General features: G+C 41.2%; 1 protein-coding gene across 20 annotated transcripts in view; it reads right to left on the reverse strand.

Annotated features, from left to right (window-relative positions):
* CCDC66 (coiled-coil domain containing 66) overlaps nucleotides 1-23,660 on the reverse strand; it is a 69,108-nt gene that overhangs the window by 6,222 nt on the left and 39,226 nt on the right. For all 20 annotated transcript variants that reach the window (XM_063721555.1, XM_063721554.1, XM_054550266.2 and 17 more), the window contains 2 exon segments: nucleotides 1,693-1,854; nucleotides 156-300 (listed from right to left, as the gene is read on the reverse strand). In XM_063721555.1, the coding sequence (XP_063577625.1) occupies nucleotides 156-300; nucleotides 1,693-1,854 (307 nt within the window).

Below are 23,660 nucleotides of genomic sequence, written 5' to 3' on the forward strand. Positions count from 1 at the left end.
GTCTACAAAAAATAGGTTGCAGTGAGCTGTGATGGCACCACTGCACTCTAGCCTGGGCAGCAGAATGAGTCCTTGTCTCCAAACAAAGATAAAAAGGAATTATTTAAAATCATCTTCTAAAAATATTATAAATAAAGTTCTGGTTAAGCCCTTACCACCAAGATTTTTAATCAATCTAGAAGTGTCATGTCCTTTTTGCGCCAATTCTCGGATTCTCTGTTCTTGTTTTAGTCTCTGTGCCAGTTCCTGCGCTCGCTGCATTGTCTGGAATAGCTCATTTGTCTTGAGAGTCATGATTTCCTGTCAATATTGATGTGTTACTAAATACAACTATTAAACATACAAAGACTTGACTATTTCCTCTCAGTAAACATTTTCTAAGCTTCTCCTATGTATCAGGCACTTGTTTAGACACTAAGGGTACAACAGTCAACAAGGCAAAGTTCCTGCCCTTTTGGAGCTTACATTTTAACATCTTTTTCTACAGCTGTATTCAATCACAAATATAACTCTTTTTACCCATTTCAAATTTATACTAAAAGTTTTCAAAGTTTTGAAAACTGTTCTATTACATTTAAAAATAGATTTTAAAAGGTAAACACAAGATTTATGACCACTTCTTGCGGTTCAAATGATACTTTACTGATTTCCTCATGTTACATAGGGGTAACTGGCTCAGCCTATCAACTCAATGAAACTGGAACCCAGACCATGTGTCCCTTTACCAGCCAATTTTGGAGTGAAGGTTGCCAAGTGGGAAAACTGCAGCAAAAGGCAAGAAAATGTTTAAAGTGCTCTATACTTTAAAACTTTAGCAAGTGAGTATTTTTGTTAGGTTAGCTCAAATATGGTACCACCACCATACATACCTATCTTGTCTGCGCCACTTAGGGCTCTCCTAGCCAACTAGGTATCTACTTTTTAAAAAGGCCATTTAACACAGAGATCTCTAACACAGTCACAAATTGTATTATCAATCCCAGCCAATTATTCTGCAAATGTATGTTCCTGTTCATAAGTGGATACTGATAGAAAGGCCAATCATTTCTCCTAACATACCTAGAATAATTATTGATATAATAATTATTGCTTAGAAATGAAGCAAAGAAACTAGGAGTAGATAAAAATGAAGCACATAGGTAACTTGCTTTGTGCTGTAATAATTCATCTTGACCTCCTCAATAGAAAAAGCCAAACCAATATAACATTTGAGAACTATATCATGTGAAATAATAAAACTTTCTCAAGCTTCCCTCTTTCCTAACTTTATGTGAAGGTCTGACATTTCCATATGTAGCTTCACAATTTCAAAATAATAGAAATGTTCAACTTCTGGTTATTTTTCCTTTAAAACTATATCCATTTTTATTCTAAAATGTTACAATTAGGAGGCCAAGCATGGTAGCTCACACCTGTAATACCAACACTTTAAGAGGCTGAGGTGGGAGGATCGCTTGAACATAGTGAGACCTTGCCTCCACAGACCAACAAAAAAATTAGCCAAATGTGTTGGTACGTGCCTGTAGTCCCTGCTACTGAGGAGACCAAGGTGGAAGGACAACTTGTGCCCAGAGGTCAAGACTGCAGTGAGCTATGATTGCACCACTGCACTCCAACCTGGGCAAAAGAGTGAGACCCTGTCTCAAAAACACAAACAAAAACCAAAATTACAATTAGAATGTAAATACCTACTTCCTTTTGTTTTTGCTTAAGTATGTCTTCCTCATACTGTTTCTGCATCTCTTCACGTTCCTGTGCTAAGCGAAGCTCCTCTTCTTGTTCTTCCTTCTTTCTTTGCTCTTCCTCCAGTTGTTTCTTCCTGCACTTCTCTTCTACCTGGGCAGTGATGGCTTTCTAGTCATAAGCAATCACATAAATCATTGTCAAAAATAAAAATCTGTGAAGCAGGAGGGAATTCAAGATGGCTGACTAGATACATTCGGTGCTCACCTCTTCCACAGAGGGGAACCAAAATAATGAGTAGACAATCATACTTCACGTAGATCTAACAGGGAACAGTGGAATTCAACATGACAGGAAGCATCAAAAGCAAGGAAGGAAGCAAAGCAGCCTGTCTTGACAGGATTAGCTAGGAGTCTACAGAGGCTGCCTAATTGGAGGAAAAGGAAAGTGAGCAATCCCCAGCAATCCACATGCCCATCAAGGACTCCTACAATCCTAACCATCAAACAGCCCCTTGACTCTTGTAGGTCTCAAGACTAACGGCGTTACCTGGAGACCACATGAAAGCACTGCTCAAGAGGGAGCTCACACTAGGCCCTACAAACACCCAAGACCTAAGGAACTGCGGCATGGCACTATTTTGAGAGCCCAGTCCCCTAGTGGACCTGCATCTTGCTCTGGGGCCCAACAGCCCCTGCATCTCCACATCCCTAGAGCCCCACCGACATTGACCATCTGCAAGAGCAACCCATTGAAAGCAAACCCACCCTCCCTAGTAGCAGAGCTACAATGCAGCTGCTACTGCACCAACCTAAGCATTCTGCTGGTGGCCTGGGAATCATCCCACCCCTGCCTACAACAGCCAGCACCTGCACACAACACCTTGGGAACCTGGGGGCAGGTCTGCCCAGCCTTGCTGCATCTCCACCAGTAACCAAGCACATTGGTCCAGGGATCTGGGGACTGCCCTGCCCAGGACACCACCACTGGCACCTGAGCACTCCTGCCAGAGTATGGGCCCAATCAATCTGCCATTACCATCACAGCTGGCACCCGCCCACATATGCCACCTGCAAGTCTGGGGACTGGCCCACGCAGCCCATCATAGCCACCGCCAACACCACCGCTGGCTGCTTGGATCCCAGAAGGTTGTCCCACTACTACTACTGCCATTGCCCATGTTTGCTGCCCAGTGGCTTGAAAACCTACTCACCCACCCAACCCACTGCCACCATTCTCAGCACCTGAGCAAGCCATCTAGAAGCCCAATAATTGGCCTGGCTTGACCTGCTACCACTGGTGCCAGTGTATACAGCCCTGGGGCCCAAGGACAGGCATGCTCAGCCTACTGCTACCACCCTGCAACCTGACGACTGGTCCATTTGGTGTCCCCACTCACAACAAAACTTTACCGCAGCCTCCACTAACAACTGCACCCTAAGCCACCAAGGAAATTACAGATACCACGGATACTGTTTTCGGCCAAAAAAAAGCCTATAGAGACTACACTACTGCACATACCCAGAATCAAAGCCAAAGTGCCTACCCAACCACCATCATAGATATGAAAGCAAATTCAAAAAATCGGAAGAAGTGATCATTATACCAGATACGCAGATATCAAGGTGCAGAAAATGTAAAAAAGCAAGGAAATAGGAGCTGAGGACCATGGCAGATGGCAGGCAGGACTAGATTGTAGCTCCGGACACAGCAGCATGTGGAGGCTTGCATTGTGAATTTTAGCTATAGATCAACTGCAAGAACAGACCAGCAATCCTGAGAGGACCTCTGAAGAAAGCGGACTGCTGCTGCAGGAGCCGGGAGACACCCCAAATACTGTGAGTGCCCCAACTGTGGCAGTGGGAAAGGGAGACCCTCCTCTCCCAAACACACACCCCCACTGGAGAAGCTGAAAGTCCGTTTGCGGGAGAAGCTCCCGACTTTACCTGGGGCTGAGTCAAGTTAGAGAGCCGAGCCCAGTGAAATACACGGGTAGAGGAAGCAGCAGAAAGACACTGGGAGCTTGCTGGATCCCCAAGGATCCCATCCCTGCCTGGCACCACAGGGATCCATCAAGAGGGTGGCCAGAGGAGCAAGGGTTAAAACTCCACTGGGAGAATGACTTCTCTAGATGAACTTTTTAACAACTTGAACAGGGCGAGAAGCTTCCTTGCCAGAACTGGGCGTGGGGGGTGGGGGATGGGCATGAATTGGGCTTGTAGACTCCACAGGTGGGGGAAGAACTAAAGCCGTTTTCTTTCGCAGCTGGGAGGTCTTCTTTCATAGCTGGGCCCTACACCTGGAAACAGACTCGGGGGATGTTGCAGGCATTTGGGGGGGTGCAGGGACACAGTGAGAGTGAGACCGGCCCTTTGGTTTGTGTGGGAGTTGGGTGAGGCCTGTGACTGCCAGCTTTCCCCCACTTCCCTGACAACCTGCATGACTCAGCACAGGCAGCCATAATCCTCCTAGGTACACTACTCCAGTGACCTGGGAATCTCATCCCCATCCCCCACAGCAGCCACAGCAAGACCCACCCAAGGAGAGCCTGACCTCAGACACACCTAGCCCCACCCCCACCTGGTGGTCCTTCTCTATCCACCCTGGTATCAGAAGACAAAAGACATATAATCTTGGGAGTTCTAGGGCCCTCGCCATGGCTGGTCCCTCTCCACACTACTACAGCTGATGCTTTCTGGAAAGCACCACCTCCTGGCAGGAGGCCAACCGGCACAAAAATAGAGCATTAAACCATCAAAGCTAAGGAGTCCCACGGAGTCCAATGCATCCTCCACCACCTCCACCAGAACAGGCACTGGTATGCACGGCTGAAAGAGTCACAGACAGTTCACATAAGCACTCTGTGCAGACAACTCCCAGCACCAGCCCAGAGCCAAGTAGACTCACTGGGTGGCTGGACCCAGAAGAGAGACAACAATCACTGCAGTTAGGCTCACAGGAAGCAACATCCACAGGAAAAGGGGGAAGCGTAATACATAGGGAACACCCTGTGGGACAAAAAAATCTGAACAACAGTCCAGCCCTAGACAATCCCTCTGACAGAGCCTACCCAAATAAGAAGGAACCAGAAAACCAACTGTGGTAATATAACAAAACAAGGCTCGTCAACACCCCCTAAAAATCACACTAGTTCACCAGCAATGGATCTAAACCAAAAAGAAATCCCTGATTTACCTGAAAAAGAATTCAGGAGGTTAGTTATTATGCTAATCAGAGAGGGACCAGAGAAAGGCGAAGCCCAGTGCAAGGAAATCAGAAAAATGATACAAGAAGTAAAGGGAGAAATATTCAGTGAAATAGATAGCTTAAAGAAAAAACCAAAAATTCAGGAAACTTTGGACACACTTTTAGAAATGTGAAATGCTCTTATGTGAAATGCTCTGGAAAGTCTCAGCAATAGAATTGAACAAGTAGAAGAAAGAAATTCAGAGCTCGAATGACCAAACCTAAGAATAATTGGTGTTCCTGAGGAAGAAGACAATTCTAAAAGCTTGCAAAACATATTTAGGGGAATAATCGAGGAAAACTTCCCTGGCCTTGCTAAAGACCTAGACATGCATACACAAGAAGCACAAAGAACACCTGGGAAATTCAACACAAAAAGATCTCTGCCTAGGCACACTGTCATCAGATTATCCAAAGTGAAGACGAAGGAAAGAATCTTAAGAGCTGTGAGACAGAAGCACCAGGTAACCTATAAAGGAAAACCTATCAGATTAACAGCAGATTTCTCAGCAGAAACCCTACCAGCTAGAAGAGATTGGGGTCCTATCTTCAGCCTCCTCAAACAAAATAATTATCAGCCAAATTTTGTATTTGGTGAAACTAAGCATCATATAGTCATTTTCAGACAAATGCTGAGAGAATTTGCCATTACCAAGCCACCACTAAAAGAACTGCTAAAAGGAGCTCTAAATCTTGAAACAAATCCTGGAAACACATCAAAACAGAATCTCTTTAAAACATAAATCACACAGGAGGGCCTATAAAACAAAAATACAAGTTAAAAAACAAAAAAAACAAAACCAAAGTACGCAGGCAACAAAGAGCATGATGAATGCAACAGTACCTCACATTTCAATATTAACATTGAATGTAAATGGCCTAAAGGCTCCACCTAAAAGATACAGAACTGCAGAATGGATAAGAACTTACCAACCATCTGCCCTCTTAGGAGACTCACCTAAACTTTATGTGAGTGGAAAAACGCATTTCACGCAAATGGACACCAAAAGCAAACAGGACAGCTATTCTTGTATCAGACAAAACAAACTTTAAAGCAACAGTGGTTAAAAGAGACAAAGAGGGACATTACATAATAGTAAAAGGCCTGGTCCAACAGGAAAACATCAAAATCCTAAACATATATGCACCTAACACTGTAGCTCCCAAACTTGTAATTACTAATAGACCTAAGAAATGAGATAGACAGCAACACCATAATAGTTGGGGACTTCAATACTCCACTGACTAGACAGGTCATCAAGACAGAAAGTCAACAAAGAAACAATGGATTTAAACTATACCCTGGAACAAATGGACCTAACAGATATATACAGAAGATTTCGTCTAACAACCACAGAATACACATTCTATTCAAAAGCACGTGGAACTTTCTCCAAAATAGACTATATGATAGGCCATAAAACAAGCATCAATAAATTTAAGAAAACTGAAATTATATCAAGCATTCTCTCAGACCACAGTGGAATAAAAGTGGAAATCAACTCCAAAAGGAACCTTCAAAACCACACAAATACAAGGAAATTAAATAAATTGCTCCTGAATGAGCACTGGGCCAAAAGTGAAATCAAGATGGAAATTTAAAAATTATTTGAACTGAATGACAATAATGACACCACCTATCAAAACCTTTGGGATACAGTTAAGACAGTGCTAAGAGGAAAGTTCATAGCCCTAAAACGCCTACATCAAAAAAGTCTGAAAGAGCACAGACAGACAATCTAAGGTCACACCTCAAGGAACTGGAGAAACAAGAACAAACCAAACAAGAACAAACCAAACCCAGCAGAAGAAAGGAAACAACCAACATCAGAGCAGAACTAAATGAAATTGAAACAAACAAAGAAATACAAAAGACAAATGAAACAAAAAGCTGGTTCTTTGAAAAGATAAATAAAATGGATAGATCATTAGCAAGATTAACCAAGAAAAGAACAGAGAAAATCCAAACACCTCACTAAGAAACAAAACAGGAGATATTACAACTGACACCACTGAAATACAAAAGATCATTCAAGGCTACTATGAACACCTTTACACATGTAAACTAGAAAACCTAGAAGAAATGGATAAAGACCTGGAAAAATACAACCCTCCTAGCTTAAATCAGAATTAGACACCCTAAACAGACCAATAACAAGCAGTGAGATTGAAATGGTAATTTAAAAATTACCAACAAAAAAAGTCCAGGACCAGATGGATTAACAGCAGCATTCTACCAGATATTCAAGTAATTGGTACCAATTCTTTTGACACTATTCCACAAGACAGAGAAAGAAGGAACCCTCCCTAATTCATTCTATGAAGCCAGCATCACCCTAATACCAAAACCAGGAAAGGACACACCCAAAAAAGAAAACTACCGACCAATATCTTTGATGAACATAGATGCTAAAATCCTTAACAAAATACTAGCTAACTGAATCTAACAACATATCAAAAAGATAATCCACCATGATCAAGTGGGTTTCATACCAGGGATGCAGAGATGGTTTAACATACTCAATAAATGTAATATACCATAAACAGAATTAAGAACAAAAATCACATGATCATCTCAATAGATGCAGAAAAAGCATTAGACAAAATCCAGCATCCTTTATGATTAAAACCCTCAGCAAAATCAGCATACAAGGGACATACCTTAATGTAATAAAAGCAATCTATGACAAACCCACAGCCAACGTAATACTGAATGGGGAAAAGTTGAAAGCATTCCCTCTGAGAACAGGAACAAGACAAGGATGCCCACTCTCACTACTCCTCTTCAACATAGTACTGGAAGTCCCAGCCAGAACAATCAGACAAGAGAAATAAATAAAGGGCATCCAAATCAGTAAAGACGAAGTCAAACTGTCCCTGTTTGCTGACGATATAACTGTTTACCTTAGGAGTCCGTAGACTCCTCCAGATAGCTCCTAGAACTGATAAAATAATTCTGCAAAGTTTCCAGATACAAGATTAATGTACACAAATCAGTAGCTCTTCTATACACCAACAGCGACCAAGCAGAGAATCAAATCAAGAACTCAACCCCTTTTACAACTGCAAAAAAATATATAAAATACTTAGGAATATACCTAACAAAGGAGTCGAAAGACCTCTATAAGCAAAACTACAAAACGCTGCTGAAAGAAATCACAGATCACACAAACAAATGGAAACACATCCCATGCTCATGGATGGGTAGAATCAACATTGTGAAAGTGACCACACTGCCAAAAGCAATCTACAAATTCAACATAATCCCCATCAAAATACCACCATCATTCTTCAGAGAGTTAGAAAAAAACAATACTAAACTTCATATGGAACCAAAAAAGAGCCCACATAGCCAAAGCAAGACTAAGCAAAAAGAACAAATCTGGAGGCATCACACTACCTGATTTCAAACTATACTATAAGGCCACAGTAACCAAAACAGCATGGTACTCATATAAAAATAGGCACATAGACCAATGGAACAGAACAGAGAACCCAGAAATAAACCCAAATACTTACAGCCAACTGATCTTCGACAAAGCAAACAAAAACATAAAGTGGGGAAAAGACACCCTTTTCAACAAATGGTGCTGGAATAATTGGCTAGCCACATATAGGAGAATGAAACTGGATCCTCATCTCTCACCTTATACAAAAATCAACTCAAGATGGATTAAGGTCTTAAGCCTAAGACCTGAAACTATAAAAATTCTAGAAGACAGCGGGTTGTTGGCAAGATGGCCGAATAGGAAGAGCTCCGGTCTGCAGCTCCCAGCAAGATCGACGCAGAAGGCGGGTGATTTCTGCATTTCCAACTTAGGTACCTGGTTCATCTCATTGGGACCGGTTGGACAGTGGGTGCAGCTCACGGAGAGCGAGCCAAAGCAGGGTGGGGCACCACCTCAACCCAGAAAGTACAAAGGGTCAGGGAAATCTCTCCCCTACCCAAGGGAATCCATGAGGGACTGTGCCGTGCTGTGAGGAATGGTGCACTCCGGCCCAGATACTGTGCTTTTCCCATGGTCTTCGCAACCTGCAGACCAGGAGATTCCCTCTGGTGCCTATGCCACCAGGGCCCTGGATTTCAAGCACAAAACTGGGCGGCCGTTTGGGCAGACACTAAGCTAACTGTAGGAGTTTTTTTTCCATACCCCCGTGGTGCCTGGAATGCCAGTGAGACAGAAACATTCGCCCTCCTGGAAAGGGGGCGGAAGCCAGGGAGCCAAGTAGTCAGGCTCGGAGGGTCCTACCCCCAGGGAGCTCAGCAAGCTAAGATCCACTGGCTTTAAATTCTCACTGTCAGCACAGCAGTCTGAGGTTGACCTGGGACTCTCAAGCTTGGTGGGGTGAGGGGCATCCACCACTACTGAGGCTTGAGTAGGCGGTTCTACCCGCACAGTGTAAACAAAGCGGCCTGGAAGTTCGAACTGGGGAGAGCCCACCGCAGCTCAGCAAGGCTGCTGTGGCCAGATTGCCTCTCTAGATTCCTCCTCTCTGGACAGGGAATCTCTGAAAAAAAGGCAGCAGCCTCAGTCAGGGGCTTATAGATAAAACCCCCACCTCTCTGAGGCAGAGCACCAGGGGGAAGGGGTGGCTGTGGGTGCAGCTTCAGCAGACTTAAACGTTCCTGCCTGATGGCTCTGAAGACAGCAGTGGATCGCCCAGCACAGCATTCGAGCTCTACTAAGGGTCAGACTGCCTCCTCAAGTGGGTCCCTGACCCCCGTGTATCCTGACTAGGAGACACGTCCTAGTAGGGGCCAACAGACACTTCATACAGGAGAGCTCTGGCTGGCATCTGACGAGTGCCCCTCTGGGATGAAGCTTCCAGAGGAAGGAACAAGCAGCAATCTTTGCTGTTCTGCAGCCTCCGCTGGTGATACCCAGGCAAACAGGATATGGAGTGGACCTCCAGCAAACTCCAGCAGACCTGCAGCAGAGGGGCCTGACTATTAGAAGGAAAACTAACAAACAGAAAGGATTAGCATCAACATCAACAAAAAGGATGTACACTCAGAGACCCCATCCAAAGGTCACCAACATCAAAGACCAAAGGTAGATAAATCCATGAAGATGGGGAGAAACCAGCACAAAAAGACCGAAAATTCCAAAAACCAGAACACCTCTTCTCCTCCAAAGGATCACAAGTCCTTGCCAGCAAGGGAACAAAACTGGACAGAGAATGATTTTTACGAATTGACAGAAGAAGGCTTCAGAAGGTAGGTAATAACAAACTCCTCCGAGCTAAAGGAGCCTGTTCTAACCCAACGCAAGGAAGCTAAGAACCTTGAAAAAAGGTTAGACAAATTGCTAACTAGAATAACCAGTTTAGAGAAGAACATAAATGACCTGATGGAGCTGAAAAACACAGCACGAGAACCTTGTGAAGCATACACAAGTATCAATAGCCAAACTGATTAAGCGGAAGAAAGGATATCAGTGAATGAAGATCAACTTAATGAAATACAGCAAAAAGACAAGATTAGAAAAAAAAGAAAGGGGGGCTGGAGCCAAGATGGCTGAATAGGAACAGCTCCGGTCTACAGCTCCCAGCGTGAGCGACGCAGAAGACGGGTGATTTCTGCATTTCCATCTGAGGTACCGGGTTCATCTCACTAGGGAGTGCCAGACAGTGGGCGCAGGACAGTGGGTGCAGCGCACCATGCGCGAGCCGAAGCAGGGCGAGGCATTGCCTCACTTGGGAAGTGCAAGGGGTCAGGGAGTTCCCTTTCCTAGTCAAAGAAAGGGGTGACAGACGGCACCTGGAAAATCGGGTCACTCCCACCCCAATACTGTGCTTTTCCAACAGGCTTAAAAAATGGTGCACCAGGAGATTATATCCCGCACCTGGCTCAGAGGGTCCTACGTCCACGGAGTCTCGCTGATTGCTAGCACAGCAGTCTGAGATCAAACTGCAAGGTGGCAGCGAGGCTGGGGGAGGGGTGCCCGCCATTGCCCAGGCTTGCTTAGGTAAACAAAGCAGCCGGGAAGCTCAAACTGGGTGGAGCCCACCACAGCTCAAGGAGGCCTGACTGCCTCTGTAGGCTCCACCTCTGGGGGCAGGGCACAGAGAAACAAAAAGACAGCAGTAACCTCTGCAGACTTAAATGTCCCTGTCTGACAGCTTTGAAGAGAGCAGTGGCTCTCCCAGCATGCAGATGGAGATTTGAGAATCGGCAGACTGCCTCCTCAAGTGGGTCCCTGACCCCTGACCCCCGAGCAGCCTAACTGTGAGGCACACCCCAGTAGGGGCAGACTGACACCTCACACGGCTGGGTACTCCTCTGAGACAAAACTTCCAGAGGAACGATCAGACAGCAGCATTCCCGGTTCACGAAAATCTGCTGTTCTGCAGCCACCGCTGCTGGTACCCAGGCAAAAAGGGTCTGGAGTGGACCTCTAGCAAACTCCAACAGACCTGCTGCTGAGGGTCCTGTCTGTTAGAAGGAAAACTAACAAACAGAAAGGACATCCACACCAAAAACCCATCTGTACATCACCATCATCAAAGACCAAAAGTAGATAAAACCACGAAGATGGGGAAAAAACAGAGCAGAAAAACTGGAAACTCTAAAAAGCAGAGCGCCTCTCCTCCTCCAAAGGAACGCAGCTCCTCACCAGCAACGGAACAAAGCTGGACGGAGAATGACTCTGACGAGTAGAGAGAAGAAGGCTTCAGACGATCAAATTACTCCAAGCTACAGGAGGAAATTCAAACCAAAGGCAAAGAAGTTGAAAACTTTGAAAAAAATTTAGACGAATGTATAACTAGAATAACCAATACAGAGAAGTGCTTAAAGGAGCTGATGGAGCTGAAAGCCAAGGCTCGAGAACTACGTGAAGAATGCAGAAGCCTCAGGAGCTGATGCGATCAACTGGAAGAAAGGGTATCAGTGATGGAAGACGAAATGAATGAAATGAAGCGAGAAGGGAAGTTTAGAGAAAAAAGAATAAAAAGAAACGAACAAAGCCTACAAGAAATATGGGACTATGTGAAAAGACCAAATCTACATCTGATTGGTGTACCTGAAAGTGACGGGGAGAATGGAACCAAGTTGGAAAACACTCTGCAGGATATTATCCAGGAGAATTTCCCCAATCTGGCAAGGCAGGCCAACATTCAGATTCAGGAAATACAGAGAACGCCACAAAGATACTCCTCGAGAAGAGCAACTCCAAGACACATAATTGTCAGATTCACCAAAGTTGAAATGAAGGAAAAAATGTTAAGGGCAGCCAGAGAGAAAGGTCAGGTTACCCACAAAGGGAAGCCCATCAGACTAACAGCTGATCTCTCGGCAGAAAGTCTACAAGCCAGAAGAGAGTGGGGGCCAATATTCAACATTCTTAAAGAAAAGAATTTTCAACCCAGAATTTCATATCCAGCCAAACTAAGCTTCAGAAGTGAAGGAGAAATAAAATACTTTACAGACAAGCAAATGCTGAGAGATTTTGTCACCACCAGGCCTGCCCTAAAAGAGCTCCTGAAGGAAGCACTAAACATGGAAAGGAACAACTGGTACCAGCCACTGCAAAATCATGCCAAATGATAAAGACCATCGAGGCTAGGAAGAAACTGCATCAACTAACGAGCAAAATAACCAGCTAACATCATAATGACAGGATCAAATTCACACATAACAATATTAACTTTAAATGTCAATGGACTAAATGCTCCAATTAAAAGACACAGACTGGCAAACTGGATAAAGAGTCAAGACCCATAAGTGTGCTGTATTCAGGAAACCCATCTCATGTGCAGAGACACACATAGGCTCAAAATAAAAGGCTGGAGGAAGATCTACCAAGCAAATGGAAAACAAAAAAAGGCAGGGGTTGCAATCCTAGTCTCTGATAAAACAGACTTTAAACCAACAAAGATCAAAAGAGACAAGGCCATTACATACTGGTAAAGGGATCAATTCAACAAGAAGAGCTAACTATCCTAAATATATATGCACCCAATACAGGAGCACCTAGATTCATAAAGCAAGTCCTTAGAGACCTACAAAGAGACTTAGACTGCCACACAATAATAATGGGAGACTTTAACACCCCACTGTCAACATTAGACAGATCAACAAGACAGAAAGTTAACAAGGATACCCAGAAGTTGAACTCAGCTCTGCACCACGCAGACCTAATAGACATCTACAGAACTCTCCACCCCAAATCAACAGAATATACATTTTTTTCAGCACCACACCACACCTATTCCAAAATTGACCACATAGTTGGAAGTAAAGCTCTCCTCAGCAAATGTAAAAGATCAGAAATTATAACAAACTGTCTCTCAGACCACAGTGCAATCAAACTGGAACTCAGGATTAAGAAACTCACTCAAAACCACTCAACTACATGGAAACTGAACAACCTGCTCCTGAATGACTATTGGGTACACAACGAAATGAAGGCAGAAATAAAGATGTTATTTGAAACGAACGAGAACAAAGACACAACATACCAGAATCTCTGGGACACATTCAAAGCAGTGTGTAGAGGGAAATTTATAGCACTAAATGCCCACAAGAGAAAGCAGGAAAGATCCAAAATTGATACCCTAACATCACAATTAAAAGAACTAGAAAAGCAAGAGCAAACATATTCAAAAGCTAGCAGAAGGCAAGAAATAACTAAAATCAGAGCAGAACTGAAGGAAATAGAGACACAAAAAACCTTTCAAAAAATTAATGAATCCAGGAGCTGGTTTTTTGAAAGGATCAACAAAATTGATAGACCACTAGCAAGACTAATAAAGAAGAAAAGAGAGAAGAATCAAATAGACGCAATAAAAAATGATAAAGGGGATATCACCACCGATCCCACAGAAATACAAACTACCATCAGAGAATACTACAAACACCTCTATGCAAATAAACTAGAAAATCTAGAAGAAATGGATAAATTCCTCGATACATACACCCTCCCAAGACTAAACCAGGAAGAAGTTGACTCTCTGAATAGACCAATAAAAGGCTCTGAAATTGTGGCAATAATCAATAGCTTACCAACCAAAAAGAGTCCAGGACCAGATGGATTCACAGCCGAATTCTACCAGAGGTACAAGGAGGAACTGGTACCATTCCTTCTGAAACTATTCCAATCAATAGAAAAAGAGGGAATCCTCCCTAACTCATTTTATGAGGCCAGCATCATCCTGATACCAAAGCCGGGCAGAGACACAACCAAAAAAGAGAACTTTAGACCAATATCCTTGATGAACATAGATGCAAAAATCCTCAATAAAATACTGGCAAACTGAACCCAGCAGCACATCACAAAGCTTATCCACCATGATCAAGTGGGCTTCATCCCTGGGATGCAAGGCTGGTTCAATATACGCAAATCAATAAATGTAATCCAGCATATAAACAGAACCAAAGACAAAAATCACATGATTATCTCAATAGATGCAGAAAAGGCCTTTGACAAAATTCAACAACGCTTCATGCTAAAAACTCTCAATAAATTAGGTACTGATGGGATGTATCTCAAAATAATAAGAGCTATCTATGACAAACCCACAGCCAATATCATACTGAATGGGCAAAAACTGGAAGCATTCCCTTTGAAAACTGGCACAAGACAGGGATGCCCTCTCTCACCACTCCTATTCAACACAGTGTTGGAAGTTCTGGCCAGGGCAATTAGGCAGGAGAAGGAAATAAAGTGTATTCAATTAGGAAAAGAGGAAGTCAAATTGTCCCTGTTTGCAGACGACATGATTGTATATCTAGAAAACCCCATTGTCTCAGCCCAAAATCTCCTTAAGCTGATAAGCAACTTCAGCAAAGTCTCAGGATACAAAACCAATGTGCAAAAATCACAAGCATTCTTATACACCAATAACAGACAAACAGAGAGCCAAATCATGAGTGAACTCCCATTCACAATTGCTTCAAAGAGAATAAAATATCTAGGAATCCAACTTACAAGGGACGTGAAGGACCTCTTCAAGGAGAACTACAAACCACTGCTCAGTGAAATAAAAGAGGATACAAACAAATGGAAGAACATTCCATGCTCATGGGTAGGAAGAATCAATATCATGAAAATGGCCATACTGCCCAAGGTAATTTATAGATTCAGTGCCATCCCCATCAAGCTACCAATGACTTTCTTCACAGAATTGGAAAAAACTACTTTAAAGTTCATATGGAACCAAAAAAGAGCCCGCATCACCAAGTCAATCCTAAGCCAAAAGAACAAAGCTGGAGGCATCACGCTACCTGACTTCAAACTATACTACAAGGCTACAGTAACCAAAACAGCATGGTACTGATACCAAAAGAGATATAGACCAATGGAACAGAACAGAGCCATCAGAAATAACGCCGCATATCTACAACTATCTGATCTTTGACAAACCTGAGAAAAACAAGCAATGGGGAAAGGATTCCCTATTTAATAAATGGTGCTGGGAAAACTGGCTAGCCATATGTAGAAAGCTGAAACTGGATCCCTTCCTTACACCTTATACAAAAATTAATTCAAGATGGATTAAAGACTTAAATGTTAGACCTAAAACCATAAAAACCCTAGAAGAAAACCTAGGCATTACCATTCAGGACATAGGCATGGGCAAGGACTTCATGTCTAAAACACCAAAAGCATTGGCAACAAAAGCCAAAATTGACAAATGGGATCTAATTTTTAAACTAAAGAGCTTCTGCACAGCAAAAGAAACTACTATCAGAGTGAACAGGCAACATACAAAATGGGAGAAAATTTTCACAACCTACTCATCTGACAAGGGCTAATATCCAGAATCTACAATGAACTCAAACAAATTTAGAAGAAAAAAAAAAACAACCCCATCAAAAAGTGGGCAAAGGACATGAACAGAGACTTCTCAAAAGAAGACATTTATGCAGCCAAAAAACACATGAAAAAATGCTCACCATCACTGGCTATCAGAGAAATGCAAATCAAAACCACAATAAGATACCATCTCACACCAGTTAGAATGGCAATCATTAAAAAGTCAGGAAACAACAGGTGCTGGAGAGGATGTGGAGAAACAGGAACACTTTTACACTGTTGGTGGACTGTAAACTAGTTCAACCCTTGTGGAAGTCAGTGTGGCGATTCCTCGGGGATCTAGAACTAGAAATACCATTTGACCCAGCCATCCCATTACTGGATATATACCCAAAGGACTATAAATCATGCTGCTATAAAGACACATGCACACGTATGTTTATTGCGGCACTATTCACAATAGCAAAGACTTGGAACCGACCCAAATGTCCAACAATAATAGACTGGATTAAGAAAATGTGGCACATATACACCATGGAATACTATGCAGCCATAAAAAATGATGAGTTCATGTCCTTTGTAGGGACATGGATGAAATTGGAAATCATCATTCTCAGGAAACTATCGCAAGAACAAAAAACCAAACACCGCATGTTCTCACTCACAGGTGGGAATTGAACAATGAGAACACATGGACACAGGAAGGGGAACATCACACTCTGGGGACTGTTGTGGGGTGGGAGGAGGGGGGACGGATAGCATTGGGAGATATACCTAATGCTAGATGACGAGTTAATGGGTGCAGCACACCAGCATGGCACATGTATACATATGTAACTAACCTGCACATTGTGCACATGTACCCTGAGTCAAAAAAAAAAAAAAAAAAAAGAATAATAATAATAAAATAAAAATAAATAAATAAATCTAGATTCAGTCAACCCAAAGGTAAACATCATAAAAATTAAAATCTTTTGTATGACAAGAAAAAATCACTAAAGAAAGAATAACAAATTTGAACTTATATTTAGTATATAAAAAACTGTTAAGATTAAGGGAAAAGGACCAAAAATCCAATAGAAAAAAGGGCTTTCTCTGCAAAACTCTGACCATAAATCTATTTTAAAAATGAGGAAAAGGACATAGACAATGCATCCCAAAATATCAAAATCCTCCATACACATATGACTGTGCAATTAATTGCAATCATAACAGTAATTTGCAATTCTAACAACAGAAATAAAAACTAAAACACTGGTATACCGTTTTTCACCCATTAGATGAAAAAAATAAGAACTTGACAGCACATTCTGTTGACAAATATATGTGAAAAAAATAGCCTCATACAATGCTTGTGGGAATGTAAAATGTTTCAACTGCTATGGAGAAGAAACAGGCAAAAATGAAAAAGTCCTAAATGTACATTTATCTTTTGACTTCACTTATAGGGATTTACATTTAAGTTATAGCTTCAACAATATGAAAATACATAAAGACTATACAGTGTAGTATTATTTGTACTTGTAAAATATTAGAAACAAACTAAATGCTCACACATTTGGTACTTCTACAAAATAGGTTATTATGAAGCTATAAAAAAGAGTGAGAAAACTCTATGAAGTAACATGATTTCCAGGATGTATTGTGAAGTAAGAAAAACAAAATGCACAGAGTATAAATTGAATGCTACCTTTTGTGCATAAAAAGAGGGAAAATATACAGATACACTTTTGTAAAACAAAAACAAAGATAAACCAGAAAACTATGAAATTTTTAATCTTATTTCTCTCTTTAAGTGGAATATTTCTAACTGTCTCATTTAGTATAATGTTTATGGTAATATTTTCGAAATACCTTTTTTCAAAGTAAATATTCCCTTTTATGCTTATTTTATTAAGAATTTCTTTCATGGGTGGGTGTTAAAAGTTTATCAATATTTTTTCTGTATTTGCTGCAATGGTATTTGTGGTGTATTATCATTCTCATACATTGTCGGAGTTGGTTTGCTATTATTTTGCTTTTTAGTTTTTCACTTATACTCACTAATAAAATTTGCTAAAATTCTAAAAAAAAAAAAAAAAAAAAGAATGAAAAAGAACGAACACAGCCTCCAAGAAATGTGGCAGTATGTGAAATGACCAAATCTACGTTTGATTGGTGTACCTGAAAGTGACAGGGAGAATGGAACCAAGTTGGAAAACACTCTTCAGGATATTATCCAGGAGAACTTCCCCAGCCTAGCAAGACAGGCCAACATTCAAATTCAGGAAATGCAAACAACACCACAAAGATACTCCTGGAGAAGAGCAACCCCAAGACACATAATCGTCAGATTCACCAAGACTGAAATGGAGGAAAAAATGTTAAGGGCAGCCAGAGAGAAAGGTCAGTTTACCCACAAAGGGAAGCCCATCAGACTAACAGCAGATCTCTCTGCAGAAACCCTACGAGCCAGAAGAGAGTTGGGGCCAATATTCAACATTCTTAAAAAAAAAAAAAAGAATTTTCAACCTGGAATTTCATATCCAGCCAAACTCAGTTTCATAAGTGAGAAATAAAATCCTTTCTAGCCAAGGAAATTCTGAGAGACTTTGTCACCACCAGGCCTGCCTTACAAGAGCTCCTGAAGGAAGCACTAAACATGGAAAGGAACAACTGGTACCACCCACTGCAAAAACACACCAAATTGTAAAGACCATAGACACTATGAAGAAAGTGCATCAACTAATGAGCAAAATAACCAGCTAGCATCATAATAATAGGATCAAATTCACACATAACAATATAAACCTTAAATGTAAATGGGCTAAATGTCCCAATTAAAAGACACAGACTGGCAAACTGGATAAAGAATCAAGACCCAACAGTGTGCTGTATTCAGAAGACCCATCTCACATGCAAAGACACATATAGGCTCAAAATAAAGGGATGAAGGAGCATTTACCAATTAAACGGAAAGAAAGAAAAGCAATCCTAGTCTCTGATAAAACAGACTTTAAACCAACAAAGATCAAAAGAGACAAAGAAGGGCATTACATAATGGTAAAGGGATCAATGCAACAAGAAGAGCTAACTATCCTAAATATATATGTACCCAATACAGAAGCACCCAGATTCATAAAGCAAGTCCTTAGAGACCTACAAAGAGACTTAGACTCCCACACAATAATAATGGGAGACTTTTAACATCCCACTGTCAATATTAGACAGATCAATGAGACTGAAAATTAACAAGGATATTCAGGACTTGAACTCAGCTCTGGACCAAGCAGACCTAATAGACATCTACAGAACTCTCCACCCCAAATCGACAGAATATACATTCTTCTGAGGACTTAATCACACTTATTCTAAAATTGACCACAGAATTGGAAGTAAAACACTCCTCAGCAAATGCAAAAAAAACCAGAAATCAAAACATAGTCTCTCAGACCACAGTGCAATCAAATTAGACCTCAGGATTAAGAAACTCACTCAAAACCGCTGAACTACGTGGAAAATGACCAACCTGCTCCTGAATGACTACTGGGTAAATAACGAAATTAAGACAGAAATAAAGATGTTATTTGAAACCAATGAGAACAAAGAAACAACGTACCAAAATCTCTGGGACACATTTAAAGCAGTGTTTACAGGGAAATTTATAGCACTAAATGCCCACAGGAGAAAGCAGGAAAGATCTAAAATCGACACCCTAACATCACAACTAAAAGAACTAGAGAAACAAGAGCAAACAAATTCAAAAGCTACCAGAAGACAAGAAATAACTAAGATTAGAGCAGAACTGTAGGAGATAGAGACACGAAACCCTTCAAAAAAAATCAATGAATCCAGGAGCTGGCTTTTTGAAAAGATCAACAAAATAGACAGACCACTAGCCAGACTAATAAGAAGAAAAGAGAGAAGAATCAAATAGACGCAATAAAAAATGATAAAGGGGGCTGGGTGCCGTGGCTCACGCCTGTAATCCCAGTACTTTGGGAGGCCGAGGTGGGTGGATCACGAGGTTGGGAGATTGAGACCATCTTGGCTAACACGGTGAAACCCCGTCTCTACTAAAAAATACAAAAAATTGGCTAGGCACAATGGCGGGTGCCTGTAGTCCCAGCTACTCGGGAGGCTGAGGCAGGAGAATGGCGTGAACCTGGGCGGCAGAGCTTGCAGTGAGCCGAGATCACGCCACTGCACTCCAGCCTGGGTGACAGAGCAACATTCCGTCTGAAAAAAAAAAAAATGATAAAAGGGATATCACCACTGATCCCACAGAAATACAAACTACCATCAGAGAATACTATAAACACCTCTACACAAATAAACGAGAAAATCTAGAAGAAATAGATAAATTCCTGGACACATACACCCTCCCAAGTCTAAACCAGGAAGAAGACAAATCCCTGAATAGACCAATAACCAGGTCTGAAATTGAGGCAATAATTAATAGCCTACCAACCAAAAAAAGCCCAGGACCAGACGGATTCACAGCAGAATTCTACCAGAGGTACAAAGAGGAGATGGCACCATTCCTTCTGAAACTATTCCAATCAATAGAAATAGAGGGAATCCCCCCTAATTCATTTTATGAGACCAACATCATCCTGATACCAAAACCCGGCAGAGACACAACAACAACAAAAAAAGAGAATTTCAGGCCAATATCCCTGATGAACACATTGATGCAAAAATCCTCAACAAAATACTGTCAAACCAAATCCAGCAGCACATCAAAAAGCTTATCCACCACGATCAAGTTGGTTTCATATCTGCGATGCAAGGCTGGTTCATCATACGCAAATCAATAAACGTAATCTATTCACATAAACAGAACCAATGACAAAAACCACATGATTATCTCAATAGTTGCACAAAAGGCCTTCAACAAAATTCAACACCCCTTCATACTAAAAACTCTCAATAAACTAGGTATTGATGGGATGTATCTCAAAATAATAAGAGCTACTTATGACAAACCCACAGCCAATATCATACTGAATAGACAAAAACTGGAAGCATTCCCTTTGAAAAATGGCACAAGACAATGATGCCCTCTCTCTCCACTCCTATTCAACATAGTATTGGAAGTTCTGGCCAAGGCAGTCAGGCATGAGAAAGAAATAAAGGGTATTCAAATAGGAAAAGAGGAAGTCAAATTGTCTCTGTTTGTAGATGACATGACTGTATATTTAGAAAACCCCATCGTCTCAGCCCAAAATCTCCTCAAGCTGATAAGCAACTTCAGCAAAGTCTCAGGATACAAAATCAATGTGCAAAAATCACAAGCATTCCTATACACCAATAACAGACAAACAGAGAGCCAAATCATGAGCGAACTCCCATTCACAACTGCTACTAAGAGAATAAAATAACTAGGAATACAACTTACAAGGGACGTGAAGGACCTCCTCAAGAACTACAAACCACTGCTCAAGGAAATTAAAGAAGACACAAACAAATGGAAAAACACTCCATACTCATGGATAGGAAGAATTAATATTGTGAAAATGACCATACTGCCCAAAGTAATTTATAGATTCAATGCTATCCCCATCAAGCTACCATTGACTTTCTTCACAGAATTGGAAAAAACTACTTTAAATTTCTTATGGAATCAAAATAGAGCCCAAATAGCCAACACAATCCTAACCAAAAAGAACAAAGCTGGAGGCATCATGCTGTCTCACTTCAAACTATACTACAAGGTTACAATAACCAAAGCAGCATGGTACTGATACCAAAACAGATATATAGACGAATGGAACAGAACAGAGGCCTCAGAAATAACACCACACATCTACAACCATCTGATCTTTGACAAACCTGACACAAACAAGCAATGGGGAAAGGATTTCTTATTTCATAAATGGTGTTGGGAAAACTGGCTAGCCATATGCATAAAACTGAAACTGGACCCCTTCCTTACACCTTATACAAAAATTAACTCAAGATGGAATAAAGACTTAAACGTAAGACCTAAAACCATAAAAACCCTAGAAGAAAACCTAGGCAATATCATTCAGGACATAGGCATGGACAAAATGACTAAAACACCAAAAGCAAAGGCAACAAAAGCCAAAATTGACAAATGTGATCTAATTAAACTAAAGAGCTTCTGCACAGCAAAAGCTCACATCAGAGTGAACAGACAACCCACAGAATGGGAGAAAATTTTTGCAATTTATCCATCTGACAAAGGGCTAATATTCAAAATCTACAAAGAACCTAAACAAATTTACAAGAAAAAAACAACCCTATCAAAAAGTAGGCAAAGGACTATGAGCAGACACTCCTCAAAAGAAGACATTTATGCAGCCAACAAACATATGGAGAAAAGCTCTTCATCACTGGTCATTAGAGAAATGCAAATCAAAACCACAATGAGATACCATCTCATGCCAGTTAGAATGGCGATCATTAAAAAGTCAAGAAACAACAGATGCTGGAGAGGATGTGGAGAAATAGGAACGCTTTTACACTGTTGGTGGGAGTGTAAATTAGTTCAACCATTGTGGAAGACAGTGTGGCAATTCCTCAAGGATCTAGAACCAGAACTACCATTCGACCCAGCAATCCCATTACTAGGTATATACTAGGTATAATGATTATAAATCATTCTACTATAAAGATAAATGCAGCCGGGCGCGGTGGCTCACGCCTGTAATCCCAGCACTTTGGGAGGCTGAGGTGGGCGGATCATGAGGTCAGGAGATTGAGACCATCCTGGCCAACATGGTGAAACCCTGTCTCTACTAAAAATACAAAAATTAGCCAGGCATGGTGGCGGGCGCCTATAATCCCAGCTACTTGGGAGGGTGGGGCAGGAGAATCACTTGAACCCGGGAGGCAGAGGTCGCAGTGAGCTGAGATTGCACCACTGCACTCCAGCCTGGCGACAGAGCAAGACTCTGTCTCAAAATAAATAAATAAATAAAAAATAAAGTTAAGTGCACATGTATGTTTATTGCAGCACTACAGCAAAGACTTGGAACCAACCCAAATGCCCATCAATGATAGACTCGATAAAGAAAATGTGGCACATGTACAACATGGAATACTATGCAGCCATAAAAAAGGATGAGTTCATGTCCTTTGCAGGGACATGGATGAAGCTGGAAACCATAATTCTCAGCAAACTAACACAAGAACAGAAAACCAAATGCTGCACGTTCTCACTCATAAGTGGGAGTTGAACCATGAGAACACATGGACACAGAACATCTCATCCAACAGTTAAGGGAATACACATTCTTTTCATTAGCACAAGGATTATTCTCCAGGACAGATCATATGTTAGGACACAAAACAAATCTCAACAAACTTTAAAAAACTGACTTCATATCAAGTATCTTCTCAAACCACAATGGAACAAAACCAGTAATCAATAATGAGAGGAACACTGACAACTGTACAAATAAATAGAAATTAAACCACATGCTTCTGAACAAGCATCCAGTCAAGGAAAAAATAAAAAAAATTCTTGAAAAAAAAATGAAAATTTAAACACAACATACCAAAACCTATGGGATACAGCAAAAGCAGTGCTAAGAGGGAAATTTTAGCAATAAGTGCCTATATCAAAAAAGTGGAAACATTTCAAAAAGCAATCTAATGATGTACCTAAAAGGAACTAGAAAAGAACAAACCCCAAATTAGTAGAATGAAAGAAATAACAAACACTAGAGCAGAATTAAACAAAATAGAGACAAAAAACACAATACAAAGGATCAAAGAAACAAAGATTTTTTTAAAGATAAACAAAACCAATAAGCTACTTGATAGACTAACCAAGAACCAAAGAGAGAAGACCCAAATAAAATCAGAAATAAAAAAGGAGAAATTACAACTGATACCACAGAAATACAAGAGATCATCAGAGGCTATTATGAACAACTACACACAAACAAACTAGAAAACCTAGAAGAAATGGATAAATTCCTGGACACACACAAGCTATCAAGATTGAATTAGGAAGAAATA

This window comes from Pongo abelii, chromosome 2 (assembly GCF_028885655.2).
Source record: "Pongo abelii isolate AG06213 chromosome 2, NHGRI_mPonAbe1-v2.0_pri, whole genome shotgun sequence".
Taxonomy (NCBI): Eukaryota; Metazoa; Chordata; class Mammalia; order Primates; family Hominidae; genus Pongo; species Pongo abelii.